Below are 24,281 nucleotides of genomic sequence, written 5' to 3' on the forward strand. Positions count from 1 at the left end.
CTCTCTCTCTCTCTCTCTCTCTCTCTATGCGTTGTCACTAAAATTAAATTTTAATGGTCGCCTCATGTTCTTGCGCGAAGCACCAATAATGTGTCACCTCTGTTCTTTTATGTTCCAGACAGTTACGTTGCACATATTATGACGTGTAGACTTTGTTCCGCGCTCATTTTCTAGGCCTACAATGATCTAGTAGTAGTAGCCTAGCCTAGCGTGTGCCGGTGTGTATGTGTGTGAACAGAGCCATTCTTTCGGTGCTTATCACTGTTCATTTGCAAGCGCCAGGTAGCAGGCCACTGGTTTGTGCGGAGTCCTGGGGTGAGAGTGGATCAGGAAGTTGGCCAACCGGAGCCCGGAGCTATTGTAATTTTTTTTCGCTAGATATCTATCGCAAGTTCGTGCCTGTCCAACTTTATACGAAACTCCACCGTGACAACGAGTTGAAGTTTTATGTAAACAATAATGGCGGCGTAAGCATTGGCATTGTAATTTTTGGTGTACCTCGATATAATCTAGATCAAGATCTATCTAATCCCTTGAATGCCTTTAAATTCGTACTTTCTTCGCTAATTTTTAGTATTTGATACTCTTTTACAAGTGGCCACTGTACGGCTTTATATTTCAAAATCAATTATAATACCTGCGCCAACGATAACTGCCGTAGCCGTGAAGCCCTCTACTCTCTATTTCTAGATTAGATTATCTAATCTAGATTCTAGATTATATTATCATTTTCTTGTATTATGATATGTACCAGTACCAGAGAATCTCGTGATAGAATTTCATTTTTAGGAGCTCTCCTCTCCCATGGCGATTCTGACTATGCTATTGAATCAAAGATCATATATATGAATCCTGACCATTCACACAAATCGAGAGGCGTTGCTAAAAAAGCAACAGAACTCGCATGCTGGCATTTATAGATCTAGTAGCTACATTTTTATATAGATTCGAGGCCTATATAGTATTATAGGCCTGTACTAAAGGTAGCCTAGATTTTAGAGATAGGGTCAACGAAACATAAAATAAATATATAGATCTGTAGATTAATGTTTTTATACACTAATTTTTACTGTTGTTTTTAATTGGAATGATTTAAAAAATGTTTAAGTTCAATTTTTTTGGTGTAGAGTCAATTTCTCCCTTTTTTTCTTTGCTTTAGTTAGTGTTTTACGGCACTCGCAACTGCATATTTTGGCTTTTAAGTTCAGCGCGCGGTAAAACAAAACATTTTCAGTTTGGTAAATTAATTTTGAATTTTGCCCGGATGGCAGCCGAAGCCTACTCTCCTATCAATATTGGACCACAAAGGGATCTTTAATGTGCACAACTTGCTCACGAGACTTCTGAGATTTTTCCCTTTTGTCTGAGAAGGCTAGGTGTATATCTTATACTGTAAGATCAGGGGTGTGGCTGAAAGATAGCAGTATAAGAAGCTGGAGGGAGTAGTAGCTGAAAGGCAGAAAGAGTCAGGAACCCAGAGGAATTAAAGAGCAAAAGGGGGTGGGTGCAGAAAGAGGAGACGAAGGCGGATGACAGAGACATGGTTAGAGAGAAGAAAAAGAAGTGAAAGTAGGAAATTTTATCGAAGAAAATTTTCCGTCACTCTTCATGTCCGGCTTTGAACCTGGGACCTATTAAATAAGAGGAGAACACCATAGCCTCCAGACCGAAAGAGCCCCCTTTACTGACTTTAATCACACATCTCTGAATGAGAATTTAAGCAACAGGCTTTCTAGTGCCACCACACAAGTGCCAAATGTCAGTGACAAGAATTGAGAAGAAAGAACAGGTTAAGCTAAAGCAGCTCAAACTAAAGAGTTCTATATACTAAGTCTGGACGGAGACATAAGAAGAATGATTAGAATGCAGTGACAAAGAAAACTGGACCGCTCACAGAGAGTTATTTCCTTTACTTGTTTATTTTAGCTTCTGTCCCACCTCGTCAGTACCTGTCCTGTCATTCTGCAAGCTTAGCCCAGGCACAGCTCAAAGCTGTGAGTTGTAAGAGCCGACAGTAATCCCTACTTTAAACTCTGTACCACTTGGTCAGCTTTAGTCAGCTTATGGGCTCAGCCTCTACAGGGTACAAATGGTTTCTGTGTTGAATGTCTGTAGTGTAAGAGATCCCCTGTAATATTCAGGACTAAATAACTACCCGTGCTGTGTGTTTCTCTTCCATTGTGAAAAAAAAACGGAGGACTGGGAGAGTGTACTTTTGTGGTATTTCTTTACAATGGAATCTGAGGCCGTTGGGGGTCAGTTATTATTGCACTGAAATGCAAAATTTAATAGAAATGTTCTTGTGTAATTTTTTTTTTATTCACCTGTTTATTTTCAATAAAATTTCTTTGGGCTTTTTCTAAATGACTTTACTTGTTATAATTGGACAAACTAAAAGAAATGACGGCTTGTTTTTGTCAAGTGTTAAATTATCAATATCAAAATTAAATTCAAAGCACATTAGGTCGTCCTGGTGTATAATGTTGTATATGTTTCTAGTAAAGTAGTACTGATGACACAGAAGTGAAAGAGAACTGGTTTGGGGTTTTTTTTATCTGTGGGTTTTTATAAAAAAAGGTTTTCGGGCACAACATACAGGGCTTTGAAGCAGTCACTGTATGCACAACTTATATTTCATTCTATTCGGACAAACTTATGTTCATCCAGCCAAAAGTAGTTGTATTATCAATTTGTTAAATGTCAAGGAAAAGGCTCTCATCGTGCCTAAGCTAAAATGAGTCAACCCCCACTGGCCTAAGCACACTCCTGATCAGAGCGTGTTATAAAATATTTTACCCATCTGCACATTGAACACACACCTCAGCATGAAGTGGCATACATGTTTTTGGGGGGGTTTTTTTGTTTTTTTGAGGAGCTTAGGTGGTGAGATCCTGTAATTTTTTTTCAGAGAAATGTATGAGAATGCAGATATGGAAACAATATTTTTGGGGCAGGCTCTTTTTTTGTAAAATAAGAAGCCCATCCTTATAATTGCCTTTTCTGTTATATGTAACTCAGTGTATTTTGTTTATACCTGTAAAAATTATCCTTGTAGTTAAGAGGTTGTAACGTCTCATGTGGTCATGCATGGAATATTATTTTCAGGCAGCAGTAGTATGAGCATATTACCAGCTATAATTGAAATGTCAAGAAGTGCTGGATGGAGAAGGATTATAATATGTATTATTTTTTCCATTTTCTTTTTCCTGTCAATGTTTTGTGGAGACCTGTTTTGATATCTTTTTCATTTTCAAGAAAAAAGGAGAATGTGCGGTTATATTGGATTGGAGCAGACATTGTTTTGAGTATGTCTTTTGATTTATTTCTTCCAGATGTAATAGAAGATGAGGAGGTGGTCAAGAAAGCAGACCAGCAAGAAGTGAACTGCGACAAACAGAAATCTGAAACGAAAGTAGATACTTGCAAAGACATTTCTTCACAGCTGGATGGTGGTAAAGATGGTCAGCTCAGCGATGGAGATTTTGCTGATGTTCGTTTAGACACAGAGCCAAAAATAGAAGATATTAAGTGGAGGCAAATGAACAACCAAGAAACTACTGCTGGCGAAGATGCATTCTTATCATCCTCCTTCAAATCAGACTCGAGCAGATCAGTAACCATCTCCAAAAGACATTCCCCTGTAGGAGATGATGACGTAGGTAAATTTATTGAACCAGCTATTGATAGCGTTCTAAACGGGAGCAGCAACAAGATTGTTACAGGAGGCAGATTACACAGCAGTAAAGAAGTATCTCCAGTGGGTACTCCTGAAAGGTCCGTGTCCCAGATATCAGAACGAATTGCAGTAAATGATGAGCTGGTAGAAGACGTCGTAGCAGACTCTTCACTCCATCGACCTACATTTCAACTCTCTGGGAGCCTGGCTCTGGCAGCTGACCTTGACATGGATGTGGTACCCGTGCGAGGGTCAAGGCCTCCTTCTTTAGGTGGGGGATCTGGCCACGGATCAGCACAAGGGTCAGCACGTCCATCTCCTGCTCAAGATGTGATCTATGGGTGAGAACTTAATGCTTGAATTTCTACAGTTGATTTTGCCCTAATGACCACCTTTCCAAAGCAATAACCTGAACAAATGACCACTTCCCACTTGAATTTTTTAAAAATATTATAATGGCCCTGTCATATAAAACCACTTTTCTAAGATGACTACTTCAACAGGTAGTCAACTTAGACAGGTTTGACTGTATTAGGATTGAAAGAAGAGAAAATAGAACTTTATTAATCCCTCAAAGGAGATTGTTTTATTAATAACATGCACAACGATTAGTTTAACGAAACATAATTACAACTACACATTGAAACTGACAATTATAACTTGTCTAAAACAGTTCGGTGCAGACTCTTCACTCCATCGACCTACATTTCTTGGGCTAGGGTTTATGTGTCTTGCTCAAAAATACATCGCAATGATCACATTTAATTTAAAGCCTTCTCAACTAAACTTCATGATATTTTGTGTTCCTTTGTCTTTGGGCAGCTACTGTGTGTGTGTTTTTGTGTGTATGTGTGCATGTGTAAGTGTGTGCTTGTTTGTGTGTGCTTGTGTGTCTGAAGGGGATTTTGTTTTTTGTTTTTCCTTCATATGGAAATTGCTTTGAATAATAAATCAAAAGATGTAAAAGATTTTGAAAGATATTTGTTTGTTTAGCTTACTGAGCTCAGAAGATTTTTTATTCCATATATCTGAAAAATATCATATTATTTTAGGGAGGTGATAGTTTTGCAAGTATTCTTATCATAAAATCTTTTGGAGTTTAATTTGTTTTAAAATAAATTACAGTTGAGTCCGCTTAAATTGAAATCTACGGGCTTGTCAGATTTTTTTCAATTTAGCAGAGTTTTTAGTTTAGAAAAGTTGCTCAAATAGAAGAAACAAATTAGACATTTTCTTTTCTTTTGGTTTTCCGCTGTTTTCAGATTACTCGGGATTAGTGTAAGTGTATTTGGATCTAGAAGGAAAAGTAAAAACTATTTCCTTCTGAAATTTGGTCTCGAAAAATATATTGCTTGTTATATATAAAGTTTTCTTTCAGACGACCTCCATCAAAAGCCAGTGATAGATTTTCGCCATCCGTTGCAAGAGAGGAAACGCCTAGTATTTCTAGACCTTCATCAGGTTCCAGATTTTCCTCTGCCAATGATACTGGCTCTCCAAATGTCATGAATGGTCGGACCACATCTCCTGTTGTTAACTCCGTGCATTCGTCTGCCAGATCTTCTCCTTTGAAGGATGCTAAAGGAGACAGCTTAGTTAGCAGCAGAGAAAGATTGTAAGAAATCTTTTTTTATTCATTTCTTTCTTTTTTTTCTGCCTTCAATGTTATGTTTGTCTCTCTGTCTGATTTGAATGTATGTTTTTGATTTTGATAAGCAGCATAGAAAGATTGTGTGGCACCATGTTAGACTTCTTAATAAGGCCATTAATTTTAAAGGCAATTTTCTCAATTTCATGTTGAAGCAAAGAAAAAGAAAAAAAGAAAAAGATTAATTAATGAAATAAAATAATAATAAAAGAAATCATGACAAAGCTCTCATAAAAAAATTTACAGGAAATTAGTAAGTTAGGTTTTGAAAAGCCATTTAAAGTCCTTTCAAGAGTAAAAATGCTAGAAAACAACCTGTAATAGATCAAGAGTAGATTTGTGCATTCTTCATTAATAAGCATTGGTGTTTAAATTACATGCAATGGAGACTGCTACTTTATCATTTGCATGTGCTATATGTTGTCTTCCATTTCTTTATTTTGCTTTCTACATTTAGAACTTGTTTTCTTGTTACAAAAAAATCTGTTTGCTGCTTAGCGTAACCCTTACTTCGTGAGAGTGAAAGAGAAACATATGACATGATTGTGTAAGCTTCTATAAGTAAAGGAATCAATTCATTTAGTTAAAAGGGAATGGAAACTAAATAGAATACAAGGTTCTCCTGTTATTTTGTTTTTCATATCTTGAGAAAACGATGTACTCAATTTTTTGTTCTGAGTTTATCCCTTTAATGGGTAATAACTATTGGCATGGCAGTGAACTGGATTGTTTTCAAAATGAGTAATACTGACCATATGCACTGTTGTTTTATGTAGAATTGATGCTGGAGACATAAGTAATCGGCCACCCAGCCTCCGAGGGAGTCGAGCCGGAAGCAGGCCTCAGAGTCAGGGAAGTCTAAGCAGTGAGCAAGAACTGACACAATATCTCGAGTCTGGTTCTAAGTGAGTTAAGTTTTGAAGAAGTAGGATTGACTTTGATCTGAGTTAAATGATTATAATGTACATATTATGTGTTTATATATGTGTGTGCACATGAGTCTTAATCATGCACTTCTTTTTTTAAAAATATTTTGAATGGTTATTTTTGTTTATTTGTGGACACTTTCAAATTTCTTTATGCCTGAAGAGAAAATAGTCGTTAAATGCTCTGTTTGTTTTTACACCATAGCTGCTACTTTGATTCTGTTAAAAAAGACTGTTTATGTCTTTTATTCTTTTTGATGAATGTTGTAACAGTTGTTTATTAACTTTATTTTTCTTTGTTTTCTGTGTCTTTCTGTATGGAGTTACTATTGTGTAAATTTGTTCTAATAATATTTTACTCACAGTTTTTTTCTTTTTTTTTTTAATGACTATTGGGAGCACTTTTGTATAGTAGCAATCAAGATGTTCTTCAGAATCATAAGAACAAGAATTGAAACGTAGCAATTGAAAAAAATGAGGGTTTTTACTTCTTCGTGTAAATAATATTTCTGTTATTGCTTTTTCTAATCATTTGATGATCCTCACGCTTTTATGAAGAACAGCTACACTACCGTCTGCTCTTTATAAGTGCTGATCCAATTGTGAACAATACTTTTAAAAACTGAATTCCAAAATGAACATTCATTCATTGTGCGTGTGTACTTGTTGTTTAGGCAAGACAGCATGGAGCACTTGTTACCAGCAGGTGGGGAATCCCATCCGGACGAGTCTCTGACGGACCCAGCTATCATGCGAGGGACAGAGAGACCCACTAGTATGCCCAACTACACCACACAACTTCAGGTACAATTGATGAATTATTTACTCATATTTCCTTTGTCTCCCCTGAAAAATAAAAGGAAAAGAATAAATGAGAGTCACTATTGATTTCCAGTGACAAATTTTTAGTCACTGTTGTATTAGAAATGATTTTGTCAAGTAGTGTCTTGAGCAATTTATAATTCTCATATTAAGGCAGAATTTGAAATATTTGTATTGAGATACTGATGTATCATGCATCATGTTTGCTTCTTCAACATTATTTGGAATTGGCAAAACAACTGTTATTTAATGTAACAGACAGTGCTCAGAAAAAAAATATAAGTACACATACACCTTGTCGAATTTTTATTTGAACTATCAAAGGTGTCAAAAAGACATTACACTTTTTCCATGCTCCATCTTTTTGAAAGCAAGTTTAAAAAATGGCAGGTCTTTGCAGAAAAGTGCTTCTCTCTTATACACCCCAAAAAGCCCCCTTTTTAAATATGACTTCTAAAATTTAGCAGATCCTGATAACTGAATTAAATTCCTCCAGCCTCTTTTCTCAGAAATTCCATGAATAATAATAATAATTGATTACATTTATATAGCGCATATCCATTTATGCAATGCTCTATGCGCTTAACGTGAAACATATTATGGAATTACAAATCTATTTTATAGGCAAATAGTATTACATACGCGTGCACACACATACTCGCACCCACACACACATACATACACACATACACATATACGCACACAAAAACTCTCGACGATCTACAGCTCGATGGATTCTGTCTGATAGAAACATGATGAAAATAGAAATGCTTTTAGTTTTTTCTTTAAAATTTCTAGATTTTCTGCTTCTCTGATAGTTTTTGGAAGCCTATTCCAAACAAGTGGGGCAAAATATGAAAAAGAACATTGGCCGTATGATTTGTAATTTATTTTAGGTTTAATAAAGGTTGTTTTGTCACTCGATGATCTGAGCGTTCTTGGTGGTACATAGGGTGTTAAAACTGTTTTTAATGTGTGAACTTGTAGGTCTCATAGATTCTCTGCTGTCACTTTGCAATTTGTGAGGCATACTTAAAAGACAAGCATCTACAATTGGTAGTGTAAATCATTTTCAATTCTGGACATTTATGGTGCTATGTTTTTTCTGATTCTCCAGATGAACGCAGAGAAGCGCAGCATGACTCCAGACAACCGCATACGGGTACCCCCCTCGACAGATGTTCCCGCTTTCCGTAGTTCCCTGGTGACAGAGAGAATGGAGGAGACCCTAGGAAGAACAAGCGCTGTCTCCCATACCTCATCAGTTTCATCCCGTGGGAGTAGTCGTACCATCACACCTGTAGCTGTGGAGAACGGAACTCGAGAGGTAGGGATCATGACAATCTTAGCTATAATTTTTTTTTCCTAACCTGTATTTATGAAATGTGAAGTATTTTACAGGTTTATGCCTGTACTTAAAGCCTAATTTTACTTACAATTCTTCCTTAACCTTTATTCTCCTGAGAAAAAGTTAAATTGAATTTTGTATGTGCTTTTAGAGCTTGAAAAATTATATTGTGTTACAAACATATTTTCCAAACTTTACATCTTTGCCTTGAAAAACAGAGGTTTTAAAGAAAAGCACCTGACTTGAATAGACTTGTATATTTTTGTTCATTTCCTATATTCTATATACATAATTTTTATCCTTCTTTGTAGATTTTGAAAATAAAATTAATTTAATTTTGAAATTTAGTGACTCTAGAGCAAGCAAATGAGTTTATTATTGATGCTTTCTAAAGGTTACTTTTTTAGTGTCTTTGAATTATAGATTGCCACAGCAGCAAAATGTAAGTCATGCTTTTTGTTTTAAAATAGATGCTTTTTGGTTAAGTGCATGATCAGTTTCTACTGAGTCAGGTTTGAGTAATGGTGCTGGCCATAGTACTCTTTAAATTGACTGCTGCTTTGCTTCATTGAAATAATGATCATAGTGATGATGATAACAACAGTGGCCATTAGGGTTTATCACATTCTGCCCACAAAGAAAAGATCTGACCCCTGCCATGTTCTCAAGTTGAACTCAGCTGGAGTCATGTCTATTGTGCAGGCAAGCTGATCAAACATTAAAAAATATTCAAAGGATGGTTTGAAGTGTGGTTGCTGAACACAAACACAAACACAAACACATACACACACACACACACACATACACACACACACACACGCACACACACACACACATACACAGTACATACACACAGAGACACACACACACACACACACACACACATGTATTTTTTAAATTATTACCAAATTCTAGTGTGCCCATACACTTTCCCAAAAACGACTTACTGACTTTCTTTGAAATGAAGTGATACTTATAAACAAATTTTAACTACAGTTCCATTCATTTGCATATTTTGTTTCCAGAGTAATCATGAACGCCGTAATGACCTTGAAGTAACTGTAAGCAATCTGCGAAAGCTTCTTATGAGCCGGGAGGCTGAAGTCCACTCAATGTCAACGCAGATGCAGGACCTCAAGGACATAAATAGGTCCCTTAAGGAAGAGCTTGACCATCGAGGCAGAAGGCATACCCCAGTCTCAAGTGAAACTGCTGAGGTAGGCTTTAACAATTTAACAGTCTTGGTAAGTCGGTGAGAAGTAGTTTGTTAATGAGTTTTGTTATAGCCATTCCGGCTTTGTTGGTGACAAGAATATTACACTGGGTGTGAGAAACATAGAAAAATCTTGAAAAGGCTTTTTGTTTTGTTTTTTCTTTTCCTTTTTCTCTTTGCTGGAAAAAAAATATTCTCTGCAGCATTTGTATTATTTTACATAATGTTTACTTCTTTGCCTCTCCTTCCTAATATTGTTTGTAAGGTTTGCAATACAAAATTTTCCTTTTTTTTTTTCTCCTGTCTACCTTTGGAATGGAGTCATTCAGCCTGCTAGGACAATACAATCTCAGACATGATGAATCCCATTTTTTTTTAAATGTATTCTCTTGTGATTTGTTCCTAGTTCAAGCAGCTGCTGTCTGAGAAAGAAATCTTGGCCAAAGAGGTTGTGTCATTGCGAGAAGAACTGCAGCGCATGACCCTCAGTCAAGGGTCAGGAAGCGGCCGAAACTCTACCAGTTCTGGTATTAGCGACTACTCTCCAAACCACCCTGTTGTTTTACAACGCAAAATAGGTGATTTTTTAAAACATGTTGTCATCTATGTCATCATCATCATCATCATCATCATCATCATCATCATCATCATCACCGTTATCAATGTTGTAATCATTGTTATCATCATCACCATGGATTTTCAAACACCTGTTGTCATCCTTATCATCATCGTCATCATCATCATCATCATCATCATCATCATCATCATCATCATCATCATTATTATTATCATTATTATCATCACCGTCAATGTGAAAATCAGGGTCATTGTTATCGTCATCTATTTATTTTTTTTTTAGAGTAAAACTTTGGCTGCAGAGTGGTTCAGTGTTCCTCCTTTCGATTATTATTATTATTGTCACCATAATCATCATTGTTATGATAAGCTTCATCATCATCATCATCTTCTCATTATCATCATACTCATTCCTGTCAGTTATGGTTACTATAATTGTACCGGCTTGTGTGATATAATGTGTTCATATTAGATCCGTTTACTTTTATGAAGTAACTCACTCTGTAATGCAGTAAGTTGTATTCAAGATATTCAAGATTTTGATCATTTAATTAAAAACTAAAACCATCTTCGTCTATTGTATGTAAGTAAGGGCTTGGGTCTTTGCCCTTGCACGCAGGTGACCAAGTTTTGGTTCCCGCTCGGAGAAATTTACTTTATCGAGTATTTCTGTCTGTTTTAAGAATTTCTGTATCTCACTGAAACATATTTGACCCTTACATATTACAAACAGCGTCAAAGTAGCCCACCTTCTAAAGGGTCTTAATTATGTAGACTGAGGCATACAGTATTGACAATCGGTCATCATCTTTGTCACGTTCCATTTATGTTGATTTGTCTGTGCAGGTGATCTAGAGGCTCATATCCGTGACTTACAAGAAGTGAATGAATCGTCAACTTTCAATATAAACAAGGCAGAGGAGAAAGTTAAGAGACTTTCAGCTGAAAACAAGGAACTGAAGGCGCGTGCGCTAAGTGCAAATGACCTGCAGGTATAATATATTCCTATTTGTAGTGTGTTTTGGCTTTTCAGGAGGAGTGCTACTTTCTCGGTACAATTTAGTATAAATAACTCTAACTTGTCAGGGATTGACAACTGTGCTCAGCACACCCATAATAATTGATGAACCAATAAAAAAAAACCAAAGAACTATCAGCCAGAGAATGGAAAATTGTACAGGCTGTCCATGATTTTGAGCTTTTCGTGTTCCTGTTATCTGACTGTATTAAAAAAATACTGAGTTCACAGAAGTTGTATCTGTCTTTGATGTTTTTCTTTTCTTTTCCAATCTAATGTGATCTTTTAATCTTGTTAATGTAGATGGCACCCTAGTAAAACAAAACGTTTTATAAATACTATATTCCATCAACAAACATCCTGCCAAGTTGATTTGTGTCCTTGAGAAACGCACTTTGCACAATTTTTCCTCACTTCACCCTGGTGGAAATGGGTACCCGGCTATAGACAGTGAACGATCTTGTCAGTTTGATAGTGCTTGAGCGCGTGAAATCCGCAGCTTGCACTGTACGCTTCCGTGGAAGTCGAGAATGTTTCTGAGGGTTCTCAGAGGGTCTGCTGGGGTAATGATAGTTGTAAAACGCATAGAGCATGCTCTTGAGCATGGATATGCTCTATATAAATGCAATTATTATTATTATTATTATTATTATTATTTTGAGAACAGAATAATGCAAATTATCTCTTTATTATCACAAAAGAAGTTGAAGAATGAAATCCGTCCTCTGTCAGTTTTCCTTTTGTCAGGAAAACGATATTCCGAATGATGTTTTATAAGTTTTTCTGTTTACTAATTATGAAATTCGTATACATTTCTTCACTCAACATTTCTCCTGTGTACTCTGTACTGATACATGAGTGTCCTTGTTCAACACGGTCCTGCCACCCGCTCATATTTGCATATTTGCATATCCCTCCATGTATAAATGCTTGCTTCTAAGTTTCCCTTAGTCAGGTTTAGCTATGTTAGTATGAAGATCACCAACAACAGCCAGAAATTGAGCTACAAAGGGAATGAAACCATCAGTGATGCTTTTTTTTAGGTGTATATTCACCAACCCTGTGCAAAAGGGATGTTTTAAAAACATTTGGCTCAAAACTTTGTGGCAAGCCATCAGTCTCATAAGGGATCACTTATATCTTTTTCACTGATACTTTTAGAAGGATAAAAAAAATATGGAAAGCAGAGAGAGAGATAGAGAACAAAGGAGAGTCCTCATACCTGAAGTTCACAATACTGTTGTATACATGAAATGTCAAAGGGATTTTCTCTCTGGGAGATAGAGAAAGTTTTGACCTCACCATCCTCATCTGTGTGTGTCATCGTTGTGTGTTTTTATTCCCTTCTTTGCCGTGAGACTCAGATCCTCACCATTTTCATCGGTGTTATTATGTGTTTTTATCCCCTCTTTGCAGTCGGATTCGGATCAACATCTTAGAGTCGAACTAAGAACTCTGAGAGAAGATGTTCGCAGCTTAAAAGAAAGGAATTTTCAGCTGACGGAGGAAAACATGCGACTTTTTGAGAGTCATAGCAAAATAAAACCCACAGATGCTTCCATTTCCACATCAGTAGGAGCCCGGCTCACAAGCAGTATAAGATCAGGTATTATTCTGTGCAGACACCAGTGTTTTTTCAGTTGCCTTCTTTGTCTTCTTCTTCTTGTTATTGTTGTCATTGTTACTGTGGTTGTTGTGCGTATGTGTGGCTGACTGGTGGAGGAGGCCGCCGACTCCAAGGAGAGTACTTCTCACCAGGGTCACCACCTCCTGAATACATGAGGCAGTCTCCTTTTTTCCTCCTGAAATAATTGTCATAAATATTGTTGTTGTTTTTGTTGCTGCTGCTGCTTCTACTGTTGCTTAAGTATTTCTATTATTGTTTCTAATATTATTTTAAATCCTGCAACTCCAAGGGTCATGGTGTTGTTCTAACATGGAATGAATGTCATAAAATTAACTGCAGAACTCCTAACATTCTGAGAGGACTTTCTATCAAAGTATACGTCCTTGTTTCACTTTAGTTTCTTTTTGTTCAGATTTAAGATTTTCATAACATTTATCTAAAAACACTTTATTATCTTGACAATATGATACTATAACAAACTACTGGGCTATTTATGTAAATAGTGTAAGCGCATAAAAAGTAGGAAAATTAAATCTTTTGTATTATTTACATACACCCTGTAAATCAGTGGCAAACCTTTACTCATTATTCTTGTCATCACAGTGACATTATGACTTCAGCAATAGAAACACCTTAGCTACTAAAGAAAGAAATTTAAAAAATATATGGTCATACTTCATCTATTACCAAAATGAGATTTTTTGACAATTAAAATTAAAGAACAAATAGTATTTGATTTTATTTGATGTCATTTGCAGCCAGCTCCGTATTCAACTTAATTAGATATTCAGTCGCTGATATTGTGTACGGGTGTCTGTGACATGGTAAGTCAAAGCTTCACTGTTATACACTGATTAATATCCATGTATGGGTTCGATTTCCATGTGGAGAAGGTATGTTTTAACGAGTATCCCCATCAGACTGCTGGGACGTTGTGTTCTATTTAGACCAAGTTGGCCCTGCCTGGCAGGGTGGAAGCAGTCCTCCTCCCAAATGATCTAATCAGTGGGGACATAAGACATTAGCAATTTTCTTTATTTTATAAACTTTGTCAGTACCTCTGACTGCATATTTCTTTGGCATCTCAGTGTGTATTTCTGTTGTCATCTTGTTTTGGCCAAGGTCTTAGTCACCATTTGTGTTGATGTGCTCTTTTTATTCTAAGACAAGAACACGTACTCTTTAACTCTTTTTTCAGATGATGGAGTTGCGAGGCAAGCTTCTGCGTACAGACGAGACAAGGAAATCGCCCCACCTGTCTCTGCAGGTCATTACTCTCACTCGCGCCTTTACAGAGAAGACCTAGCGCCAAAAGAACTACGACATTCTACTCTAAACAGGAGCTACGATTCTGATGCTCGCATGTTGGAAACAAGTGCCAGACTTTTGCAGGAAAGAGACCGGTTAGAGTCGGGTCGTTTGAGACATCAGCTGAAGGAAAATTCTACTCCAAAGACCTCAGACTCCATCAGCAGGGGAAGTGTACTATATTCAGACAGATCCAGGCCAGATGGGGAAGTTTCTGAGAAGCTGCATGCCGATAAATACAGTAAAACTTCTTCATCAATAGAGCGGAAGAGTTACGAAGATACATTGCAAGACAGAGGCTCATCCTTATACCTAGATAAACATTTACATCGGGACCTGCAGCCACGAAGTGACCACAGAGACAAGTACAGACACACGAGTGATGCTGCGTGGGACAGAGAGGCTCGTGTCAGCACAACGTCCAGAAGCTACTCGTCTGGTGCTACTTTCAGTTCTAAGGGTGAGCCAATGTTTCTTTTAGCTATTTCCCATCTTTATCATCCTTTGTCATCATAATCAGTATATTTTTCTATAATGACTGTGTAGATAGGTATAGGACAATATTATTAAATTCTTTCAGTCTGCTAAAGTAAAAGAAATATTTTTGCATAAACTGATGTGCGGAAATCCTTTTACTTCATTTCTAGTTTGTTTTAAAGAAAAGCCATTTTTATTAAGTGAATCAAGCTGTATGCAAGAAGGAGCAACAATATCATTCATTAAAACTATCGATATTGTATGAGGCTCCTATTGCACTCCATGTATGTGTTAAATATGTTTTACAAATTACAAGTGTCAAACTTGAAAAAGGAACATTACAACCAACGAAACTCTTTCTCTGCATCATTAAAGCCTAAACATCTTTTGAATTCGAAGGAGTACACGGCTTCGATTTTCAACATACATTTCTGTGTAAACATTTAGCACAGTAAGAGAAAACATGCAACTTTTCTTTCATGATATGCGGGTTTCACTTCAGCAGTTTTTAGATATATTGTAGTACCTACTCTCTGTGATTCACTTTTCACATCTTATATTATCACAATAATCGAGCAAAAAAAGCCTATCCAAATCAGTTTCATCTATTCTTTTCAGCCATTTGTCTGTAGAAATGTATGTGTATGTCCTCTACACAACAACTGTAGGTTATATATTATAAATTATAGATTATAGACATTATACATCTTACTTTTTGCAACATCGTGTTTTTCACAGTGTTTGTTTTCACTTTTTCAAACCTGCTCTGTGAAGTTTCACACTCATGAGTTTTTCATTTCTCACGCTTATGTCAAAGATGATGCACTTAGATATTAGCTTTAACTTCTTTCTTTTACAGTTAATTGTCTATGGTGGAATAGCTTTTTGGGTTTTTTTTGTGTTTATCTCTCTTTGGGTCTGCCCAGGAGAAAGAAAAAAAAAAAAGGAATTGGAGGGGAAAGCAGAGACTGGGAATAACAAAACTGAGGAATTCTATTGATTTCTGAGAACACGGCTTTCTTTCTAACTCTTTCTCTACTAATTTATTTAACTTAGGTGATTACTTGGTATAGGATGGATTTTCTACTTCTTCCAAATAAAATATGTTTTGTTGGGTATGAATTTTGTTTGTTCTTACTTATTGTTTTGCTGGTTTTTCACATAAGCTTCTTTTCCTTTCACTCAGACATTTTCTTCAGCTTGCAGCAAAAAAGAGCAAACCAGTGGCCTCAGTCAGGTACTGAGAAAATCTGTTTTGTCAACTAATGATATTATTTTTTGGGTATTTAATTGAAAATTTGGTCGCACTTTCATTTTAAGTGACGAGAAAGTGTAAAACATAATTATCAATCTGATGCAATAAAATTGTTAGTACATGATAGTAATTTTTACTTTTACACTTTTTATACTGAGTTGACACCCAGACTAAAAACAAGTCTTGATATCACACAAACTGGACATCTCTTTAAAAAAAACAAGTTTTGTTCAAACCTATGGTGCTCACCACTGATTTTGTGATCTTGTGGCACATTAGGGCGCGTTATGTTATAATTCTAGATCAGCAGGTATTTGATCTATAAATTTTCTATGTCAATATTTGATCTATGAATTTTCCCTTCTGCACTTTAAAAAAATAATTATGGATTAGATTTTGTTTACTACAAACATTAAGAGGCATAATAATACATGATGTTGCCTAATATGCATTCTCCCTATTCTTATTCATGATTCTGTAAAGACAGCATAAACATATACTTTCAAGTATTGTCCTTGAATACACAGTCTAAGCTTGAAAAGAATGTAATGTTTTCTTAAAGAGCATCTATGATTTCCCTGTGTTGGTATTTGTCTACTCCTAAACCTAGTTAACACACAGCACGCTCTTTCCATTTTAACTCCTATTTGTTTCTGTAACAAATACACCAAATCCCTGTAGATCCAAACAAAATTTAAAGCTTTACATACAGCTTTTACAAGCTTAAATTTATTAAAAAATTATTAGTATGGTTGTAGACAAAATTTTGAAAACTGCATTAATGTCCTTTTTAAATTTGAAAAATATGCAAAGACAACATCATAATTTTCATTATTGTGGTCAATAACATCCTCATTCAGTGATTGTTGTAGGGAGTTGAGTCTCACAATAATGGTTAGGGGACTCCTGTGGTCTAAAGATGCGGTGTTCATCTCTTAATCAATAGATTCCAAGTTCAAAACCTGACAGTGACAAAAATATTTTCTTCTTTAAAAATGTTCTCTTTTCACCTCCTTTCCTGTTTTCTAGTCATGTTCTGTCGCTTGATTTCATCCCCATTTTCTGATCTCCCCCCTCTCCTGTGGTGACCTGTTTCTTTTACGCCTGACTCTGTCTACTTCTACATCTGACTCCTTCTTACTGCTGTCTTTCAGCCGCACCCCTGATCTTAGGATATGTAAAAATCTAACACATAGCCTTCTCGTATAAGTACAAAAATCTTTGAGGTCCTATGTTCACATTAGAGATCTCTTGGTAATCCTAAAATCTATAAGAGTAGGCTTCAGCCGCCGCCAGGGCAAAATTCAAAATCTATTCCCGCCAAAACTGAAAATAGTTTAGTCAGTGTAAACACAGGGTGCCATCGAAATCGGAATGTGGCTGCCTGAAGACAGGAGACCTTACCAAGTAGGAAAAACAGTCATGTTCATAAAAATCAGCTTTACCATGAGAATTCTAGGCTTATTAGAAATTTCCTCTGTAGGAGAGACAATCGTAAAACTCTTTGGTAAAACTAGAATAAACCTTTAGTTCCTATTTTGCTGATTGGGTTGTCCTACTGTTTTCCTGTTTTTGTCTTCATCAAGCTGTAAGATCTCAGTGTGAGGAGTCAGATGAATATGATAGTGACTCCACAATGGTGCTAATGTCTGGCCATAGAGAGGAACCCGCAGGGGAGCTCTCAGCTGTGACGATGGCAGAAGTTCATAGAATTTCAGAGAAGGAAAGAAAAGGACCCTATTTTGACTCCGGTATTTTTTTTTCTTTTGTAGAATAGAAATGAGGTGAATTTTGGTAGAGACGAGTGAAATTTATCCGCCTTATCTAATTGGTTTGGTTGAAAGTTTGAAAGCTTGATTTAATAGCTCATGAAAAGTATTATAACAGTTTAACATGCAAGTCGGCTAGTTGAACCATTGTTCCCATTATTTGAATTAAAAACGGCATTTATATTTTCATCTTGTTCCAGTTTTCACACGATTAACCAAAAGGTTTATAAGAAAAAGACCTAATATTTTGAAGTGTGGATTTGCATTAGCCCAGATATATGTGTAGGCCTACTTGATTGACTTTTTTTTTCACTTTTACATGAAAGATTACGCTGAAGGGAGGGTGTGCTCAGTCTAAAACATACAACACCAACCATGCCAGCAGGGGCATCTATCTGTTTCTTCGGCCAGCTGTTCAGATGTACTTAGCCTAAAATTTTTGTTTTTTTCTTGATTGCAATTTAATCTTGAATCTGTGGTGTCAAGTACATCTGCTCAAGAAATATTTTGTTGAAATTTAGATTCTAAGAAGTGTTGAAAAAAGCTCAAGTACATAATATAGATACAATCTTTTATAGAAAAGTTAACGTATGTTTCCCTCTTCTGAAAATTGTTGCTTTCTGGGCTTTAACACTTTACCCTCATATTTTGGGGAAAATCCAAAGAAACTGGGTGGTAAACATCGCCAATCGGCGAGATGAGGCGTCAAAGTGTTTAAACATTTGAACAGCTTATTGACGATTTGATGCTCTATCCTCATAGGCAAGGGTTTGCCGGGGGGAGGGGGGGGGACAGAGTGGGGGGGGGGGAGGCATATAGGTGTGGATGCATTACATGTTTCAAGCTGTTAACTTGTATCTCTGCCTTTCTTTTGAGGTTAACTTTGGTTTCCCTTGGTCAGGTTATCTTACTTTGCAGTCATGTAGCTCAGGGAGTGTTGGGGTTTTTTGTTGGGGGGTTTTCTGGGGGAGGTGGAAAAGGGGGGGGGGGATTTTTTTTTTAAAGAGGGTCGAACTGTTCAATTTGTTCTTGCTTGTTTTGGCTGAAGACGGATGTTCTCGCCTCTCTTTCAGTTTCTTATATCCGGTATTGTTTCTCTTTTCCCTGTTTACCACTCTCAAAGGACATCTCATCTTACTTAATTGCTTGCGTTGACTGTCATTGAATATTCCTTACAATCTCAGCCAGACTTTTATGCTCATGTAATTGAGACTGTTCTATTAGCAGTCTCTCAATTTCTTTGTTTCTCTTATACATATAATCTGCAGTGATCCTCTTACTACTAATGTGAAATAAACAATTATATACTTGAATAATTTGTGAGATAATTAAGCTATGGTTGTGTTGAATGATTGCAGATGGAATTTTTCTGTCTTTCCATTTTCTCTATGCAAATCTTTTGTTCACATTATTGTTATACCTAGTCACTGCTGTGGCCACTTTTGAATAACCTTTTAGTGTTGATAGGAATATTGACCCCACATCACATGAAGTGACTGCTATCATTTCATTGCGCCCTTGGTACTCAAACAAAACAAAGGAAACCACAATGTACCTCTCTGCTGGTCCAGCTCCGACAGCTTGGGCTCTCACATTTGTTAGGTCTATTGGCATGTAACGTAATGAATGTCATAGAATATATAATTTCATGATATTTTTGTACTGATAGTTTAAGTCTATGATTACCTCTAGTGAATAAATTAGAATTAAAATTAACACAACTGTTAAGTGTTAAATGCCTTTCAGAATAGGACTACCTTGTCCAGATGGTAGAGATTGATTCATTTACTAAGGTTTGATAAATTCCAAGTCATAATGACTTTCGCCAGTCTTTCTGCTTTCCAGTTATACACCACACTAACAGTTTCCTCCATTGTCTTATTGTTCTCCAAGTACAATAGCTTGCCTTTAATTCTTATTCAGCTTCAGACTCATTTGTACCAAAATGGCCAATCACATAAAAAGAAAATTAATGGTTATTCACTTCAAAATCCATTATATTACCATTGCTTTATATTTTTTTATCTTTTAAAATTGATATTTTAAATCATTTTAAACAGCTTATAGAAAATTGTAAAATAGAATTCAAAATGTTAAGATGACGTTGATACAAGTTTTGGCGTTTTTCTAACCACAAGCCTTCCTTTGCTAGTTTACTCTGTTTTTAGCTCCTTCAACTACATGCTTGTTTTCCCTTGCCATCTGAAATAAAAGTATGTATTTCTTAATCTGACATAGGCCTATAGTTTGATTATACTAAGTCCCAACAATACACACCGCCCATACACATGATATGTAGACCCACTGATGAACATAGTTACCTAAGTGGTCTGAGTCCGTTTAGAGTTTTTAAGGATAAAAGATTTAATTGGAAACTTTTTTATGGTTAAAATATTCAACAAGATCTATTACTGTTGTCAGGTAACCAAGTTTCATCATAAACTGAAAATTACGTCTGTTTGAAAATGATTTTGAATTTGATTTCCGTCACCCTGTGTGAGGTGTCATTTATGCATTGATTTTTTTCAGTGATTTTCCTCTTTGTCTTGCGGTGCTGTTTGAATCTAATCTTTTACTCACCATTAACTAAATTTTTGTGGAAGTACAACATGATTGAGTATTAGATGTAATCATCTGAACTGTCTTTCTTTGGAAAAAGGATTAATAACATTCACACTATTTATAGCTCATCAATGTAGTATAGTAAACTGTCACTCTTATTCTATATTTTTTTCAGTAAAGGACTGTCCTTGTTCTTGCACTGTTTTTGCTTAGCAGTTGATGTGTTGTATCAGAAAAATTCTGCTTCTCTTATAAAAGTGTGTTTTGTCTTTGTTTGCTTACTGCAGATAATAAGTACATCAGTGGCAACTTGGACTTCCAGAAGCTGTCAGCACGGACTGATGACACAGCTGATGACAGTGACACTGCCACTGACATTTTATTGGCTCAAGATGGCACTGCCAGAGGTGAGTTACTCGAGTTTTGCTCCTGCTGTTAATCCAATTTTGAAAAAAATTAGATAAGCCTGTCTGTTTTTCAAATTCTGTTTGTCCTTGTATTTCTACTGCTGAAATTTCACAGTGCCTCTTTCCCTCTCATATTTTACAATGTGGTTTCTTGTTTTCCCCCTTATGTGCTTATCTTACCGACCCATTATCCCCACTTGCTTTGACTTTCTCCTCAGCTCTCTATCTTTGCCTCCTTCTCTCTCTATTCACACTTCAAAATATTTGTTTTCTCTCCAATTCTTCTGTGTCTATGTATATGCCTCTCATTCTCAGTACGCTAAAAAAAACCCTGTATTTTGCCTGTTCCACCCTGTGTTTATTTTTGTCTTCCTTCTTCAATGTCTCCCTTTTCCTCACACCTTACACTCTACTCCTCTTTCAGTCCATGGATGTCCTTTGATCTGCTAGTCATTTGCATCGACCAGAAAGCTGGGCAAACAACAGTCAGAAAAGTACACTGAGATCAATATCCTAAAACCTGCAGCAAATATTAAAGCAGCAAAAACCCTTTAATAACACCAGCTATATGTTGGTAACTACTTGTAGTCACATGAATGGCACGAATTAATGCAGTCTTCTTTGTACCTGTTTAGTATCAACACTGAGCCCCTTTCAGACACTTGCCATTGTTCAGTAGGGCTATTGAAAGTGGGTTTGTGCCTGCTGTGTTTACCTTCAGACAAGCACAGGTCATGCATGAATGAGGGTGTGCTGTTGGGCCAGTGCCATGGGACAGGTCTAGCATGTAAGGGGATTATGTTTGTGCCTATGGCAGGCTGGAGTTTGTAACGGTAAGGATAAGTCCTTTGGGAGACATGCTAGGACTGGTAAGGCCATACTACTATTGTGTTTAAGCAACTGTCAGTTTCTCATATGTTAATAATATTGTTATAACTGTGTTAAGAACTCACTACTTTTATTCCACACTTCCACACTGTCACCTCTTTCATATACTTTTTCATTAAAATTGTGGCTTATTACGGTTTTAAGAACATTCTACTTTTTTTCACTCCAATATGAGGTCCCTATGCATTCACATTTATATTCTATATCATCAGTGTTTAGAAGGCTCTACTTTTATTTCACTTCACCATCGGTCCTTTAAACAGTCACCATTATACTGTTACTTCTGCATCTTATTTTGCTGATTTCCCTGTTATTACGTTTTGTGCATATGAGCAATGCTTATGATACTACTACTACATCTGCAGCATGAAAGTTAGACCATGCTGCTTGACTTTGTATCAGATGACTTTTTTTTATTGGTCCCGTGTCCTATTTGTATATAGGTGCCTGATGTTAGTTATTTTCTGAAAATAAGACTGTTAAACATTGTTATGGTTGAAAAATCACTTGAAAGTAGCTTTTACTGCTACTGCCTGTAATTGCTGCTCCTGGAGAAAGATGGCTTTATGGGTGTTCAGAAATAAGATGATGATGATGATGATGGTGGAAATGGTATAGTAGATTAGATAATAGCGATTGCATCAGATACCTGTTTTAAACATTGTATGTATAAGTGCAGATTCTCATGATAACATTAACCCCCAGGTTGTATTCTTCACATTTTAGAATACTCTAGTATGAAGATCTCTTTGAAACTTTCAGTATTTCTAAAAAAAATCACTTTGTCAGACTGCTACGCGAAGCGTACGGATCGCATTAATTAGTAAATTTCCTCTTTGAAAGTGGTGGGACAGATTTTCCCACGTATGGATACGATAGTAAAATAAGCCATACGGTTAGGGTTAAGCACTATCTTTTCATTTGATACTTTCTTTTTTATTGTGTCATGGCAGGGCGATATCAAGTTATCAGAAGTGGACTTCTCACACTGAATGAGTTTTCTTTTACTTTTGTTTTCTTCTGAATAGGCTATTGTTTGTAGCTTTGCTTAATAAATGGTAGAGTAGGTATTACCCCAGGCACTCAGTCAGCTCAGTTAGTATCATGCTGGATGACTAAGGTGTAGATGACCCTGGTTTGAATCACAGATTGGTATTCTTGAACTCGGGTCATTTTGTGGAGTTTTCAAGGCTCTCAACCCATTTGTCTTAGTCCTATCGAAGACGAACGTTAAATTCGGAGTTCATGCCATTTAAATAATCTAATCTAATAGTGTTGGTAGGGGTGTTAAAGCCATACTCTCGCTCTTGCTTATTAAAGGTATTACCCCAGCCTTTTCTTATTCATTGAAGACTTCTCCGTCTGAGAGAAAGTTCTCTTTTTGTCTACATTGTCATTTTCAAAACACAGATTTGTTGGTTTTAGTCTTGATATTGCAGGATATGATTATATGTGGAGATGAGTTCAAATAGGTTCGTTTTTTGTTGTTTTTTTGCCAGCTGAGAAATGAAGAGAATTTTTGTTTTTTGTTGATTTTTATTTTCCTTTTTATTTTTTTTGTTCCTGCAAATAAAAAAGGAAACACCCTTGTAATGGCCACAGAACTGTTATTTTTTTGTCGTACTCATTTCTTTCTCAAGCTTACTGAAAAAGGTATTCCTTGGATGTTTGTGTGGGATTGGAGGGAAAGGGGGGGGGGGGTGGTGATGTGTAAGTTTCATTCTCTAGTGGACAAAGTATCATAATATGTGTATATAAATGAGTTTGGGAACTTTCATTCCGATTTTATGTGAAACTTTTCAACTTTGACATCTTTTTCCTAGAGACATTAATCATATCTGAAATTTTGGGTCATTTAGAGTTGGAGTGCTCAAGCTTGTGTTGGTAGCATTCTGATGAGTAATGTTGACACAATACATGTATTTGAATGGCTTCTTAGGTAGGTATTTAATTCAGTGTTTAAGGCTATTGACCTATATCACATAAAGGATATATATTTATTTTTTTTTACAGAGGAAACTTCCATAAACAGCGTAAATTATAAATGACACACCTATCAAACATTCTGAAAAGGTTTATGTCGTTAAGCAAATAATGGCTTCTTAGCTTGTCATCAAAACTCGATCTACCTCCTTTTTATGTTCAAACTCTCCCATTTTGTGTTGTTGATCTTGAAGGTATTCATCAAAGACGTACATCTGTCGGATCCAATGGCTCACTGTCTTCCCTGAGTGATGTAGATGAGCCATCTGATAGTGCCCTAAGACGACGCTCCAAATCTGTGGATGCCCACAGAGGTTTGTTTGTTGACTAAAACTGTGAATAAGAAGTCTAGTAGCACTTGTTCCTTTTTAGATGACTCGGGTTGCTCTTTGTCAGTGTATGGCTCAATACTTACAGTTTTGGATAAGTTTGTTAACCAGCCAGGACTGGATGATCAGAGCAATCTCATGTATCTTATGATATAAATTTCATGCTTCTTCCTTTCAAACTACCTTCCGTTTCTTTCTTTTTACTTTATAATGACTTAAGTTCATGTTCCTATTCCTTGAACAAGTCATAATTTTATTTGATACCCATATGTGCAGTAGGCATACATTTTTCAGAGGCATAGATCTAAATCTGTTACAAATCAAACTATTCAATGAGGGTCTTTTTCCCCTTGCTTGTTCAAGCTTTAAGAGTTTAAAGGTGTAGGTGAATCTTTGTCCTAAAGTTTAATGACCTTACTTGTTTTGATGTGCTCTTCTGTGATCAATTA

General features: G+C 36.3%; 1 protein-coding gene across 1 annotated transcript in view; it reads left to right on the forward strand.

Moving 5' to 3' along the window:
- The window catches only part of LOC101859260, a gene marked incomplete at its 3' end in the record, with an annotated part of 58,343 nt that overhangs the window by 28,581 nt on the left and 5,481 nt on the right, over positions 1-24,281 (forward strand). Inside the window, 14 exon segments of the mRNA XM_005103138.3 lie at positions 3,333-4,017; positions 5,055-5,291; positions 6,101-6,229; positions 6,925-7,054; positions 8,190-8,399; positions 9,446-9,637; positions 10,040-10,211; positions 11,056-11,201; positions 12,644-12,833; positions 14,053-14,622; positions 15,826-15,876; positions 17,481-17,645; positions 20,513-20,632; positions 23,698-23,817. Coding sequence (XP_005103195.1) covers positions 3,333-4,017; positions 5,055-5,291; positions 6,101-6,229; positions 6,925-7,054; positions 8,190-8,399; positions 9,446-9,637; positions 10,040-10,211; positions 11,056-11,201; positions 12,644-12,833; positions 14,053-14,622; positions 15,826-15,876; positions 17,481-17,645; positions 20,513-20,632; positions 23,698-23,817 — 3,117 coding nt within the window.

This window comes from Aplysia californica, unplaced genomic scaffold (assembly GCF_000002075.1).
Source record: "Aplysia californica isolate F4 #8 unplaced genomic scaffold, AplCal3.0 scaffold00360, whole genome shotgun sequence".
NCBI classification, from domain to species: domain Eukaryota; kingdom Metazoa; phylum Mollusca; class Gastropoda; order Aplysiida; family Aplysiidae; genus Aplysia; species Aplysia californica.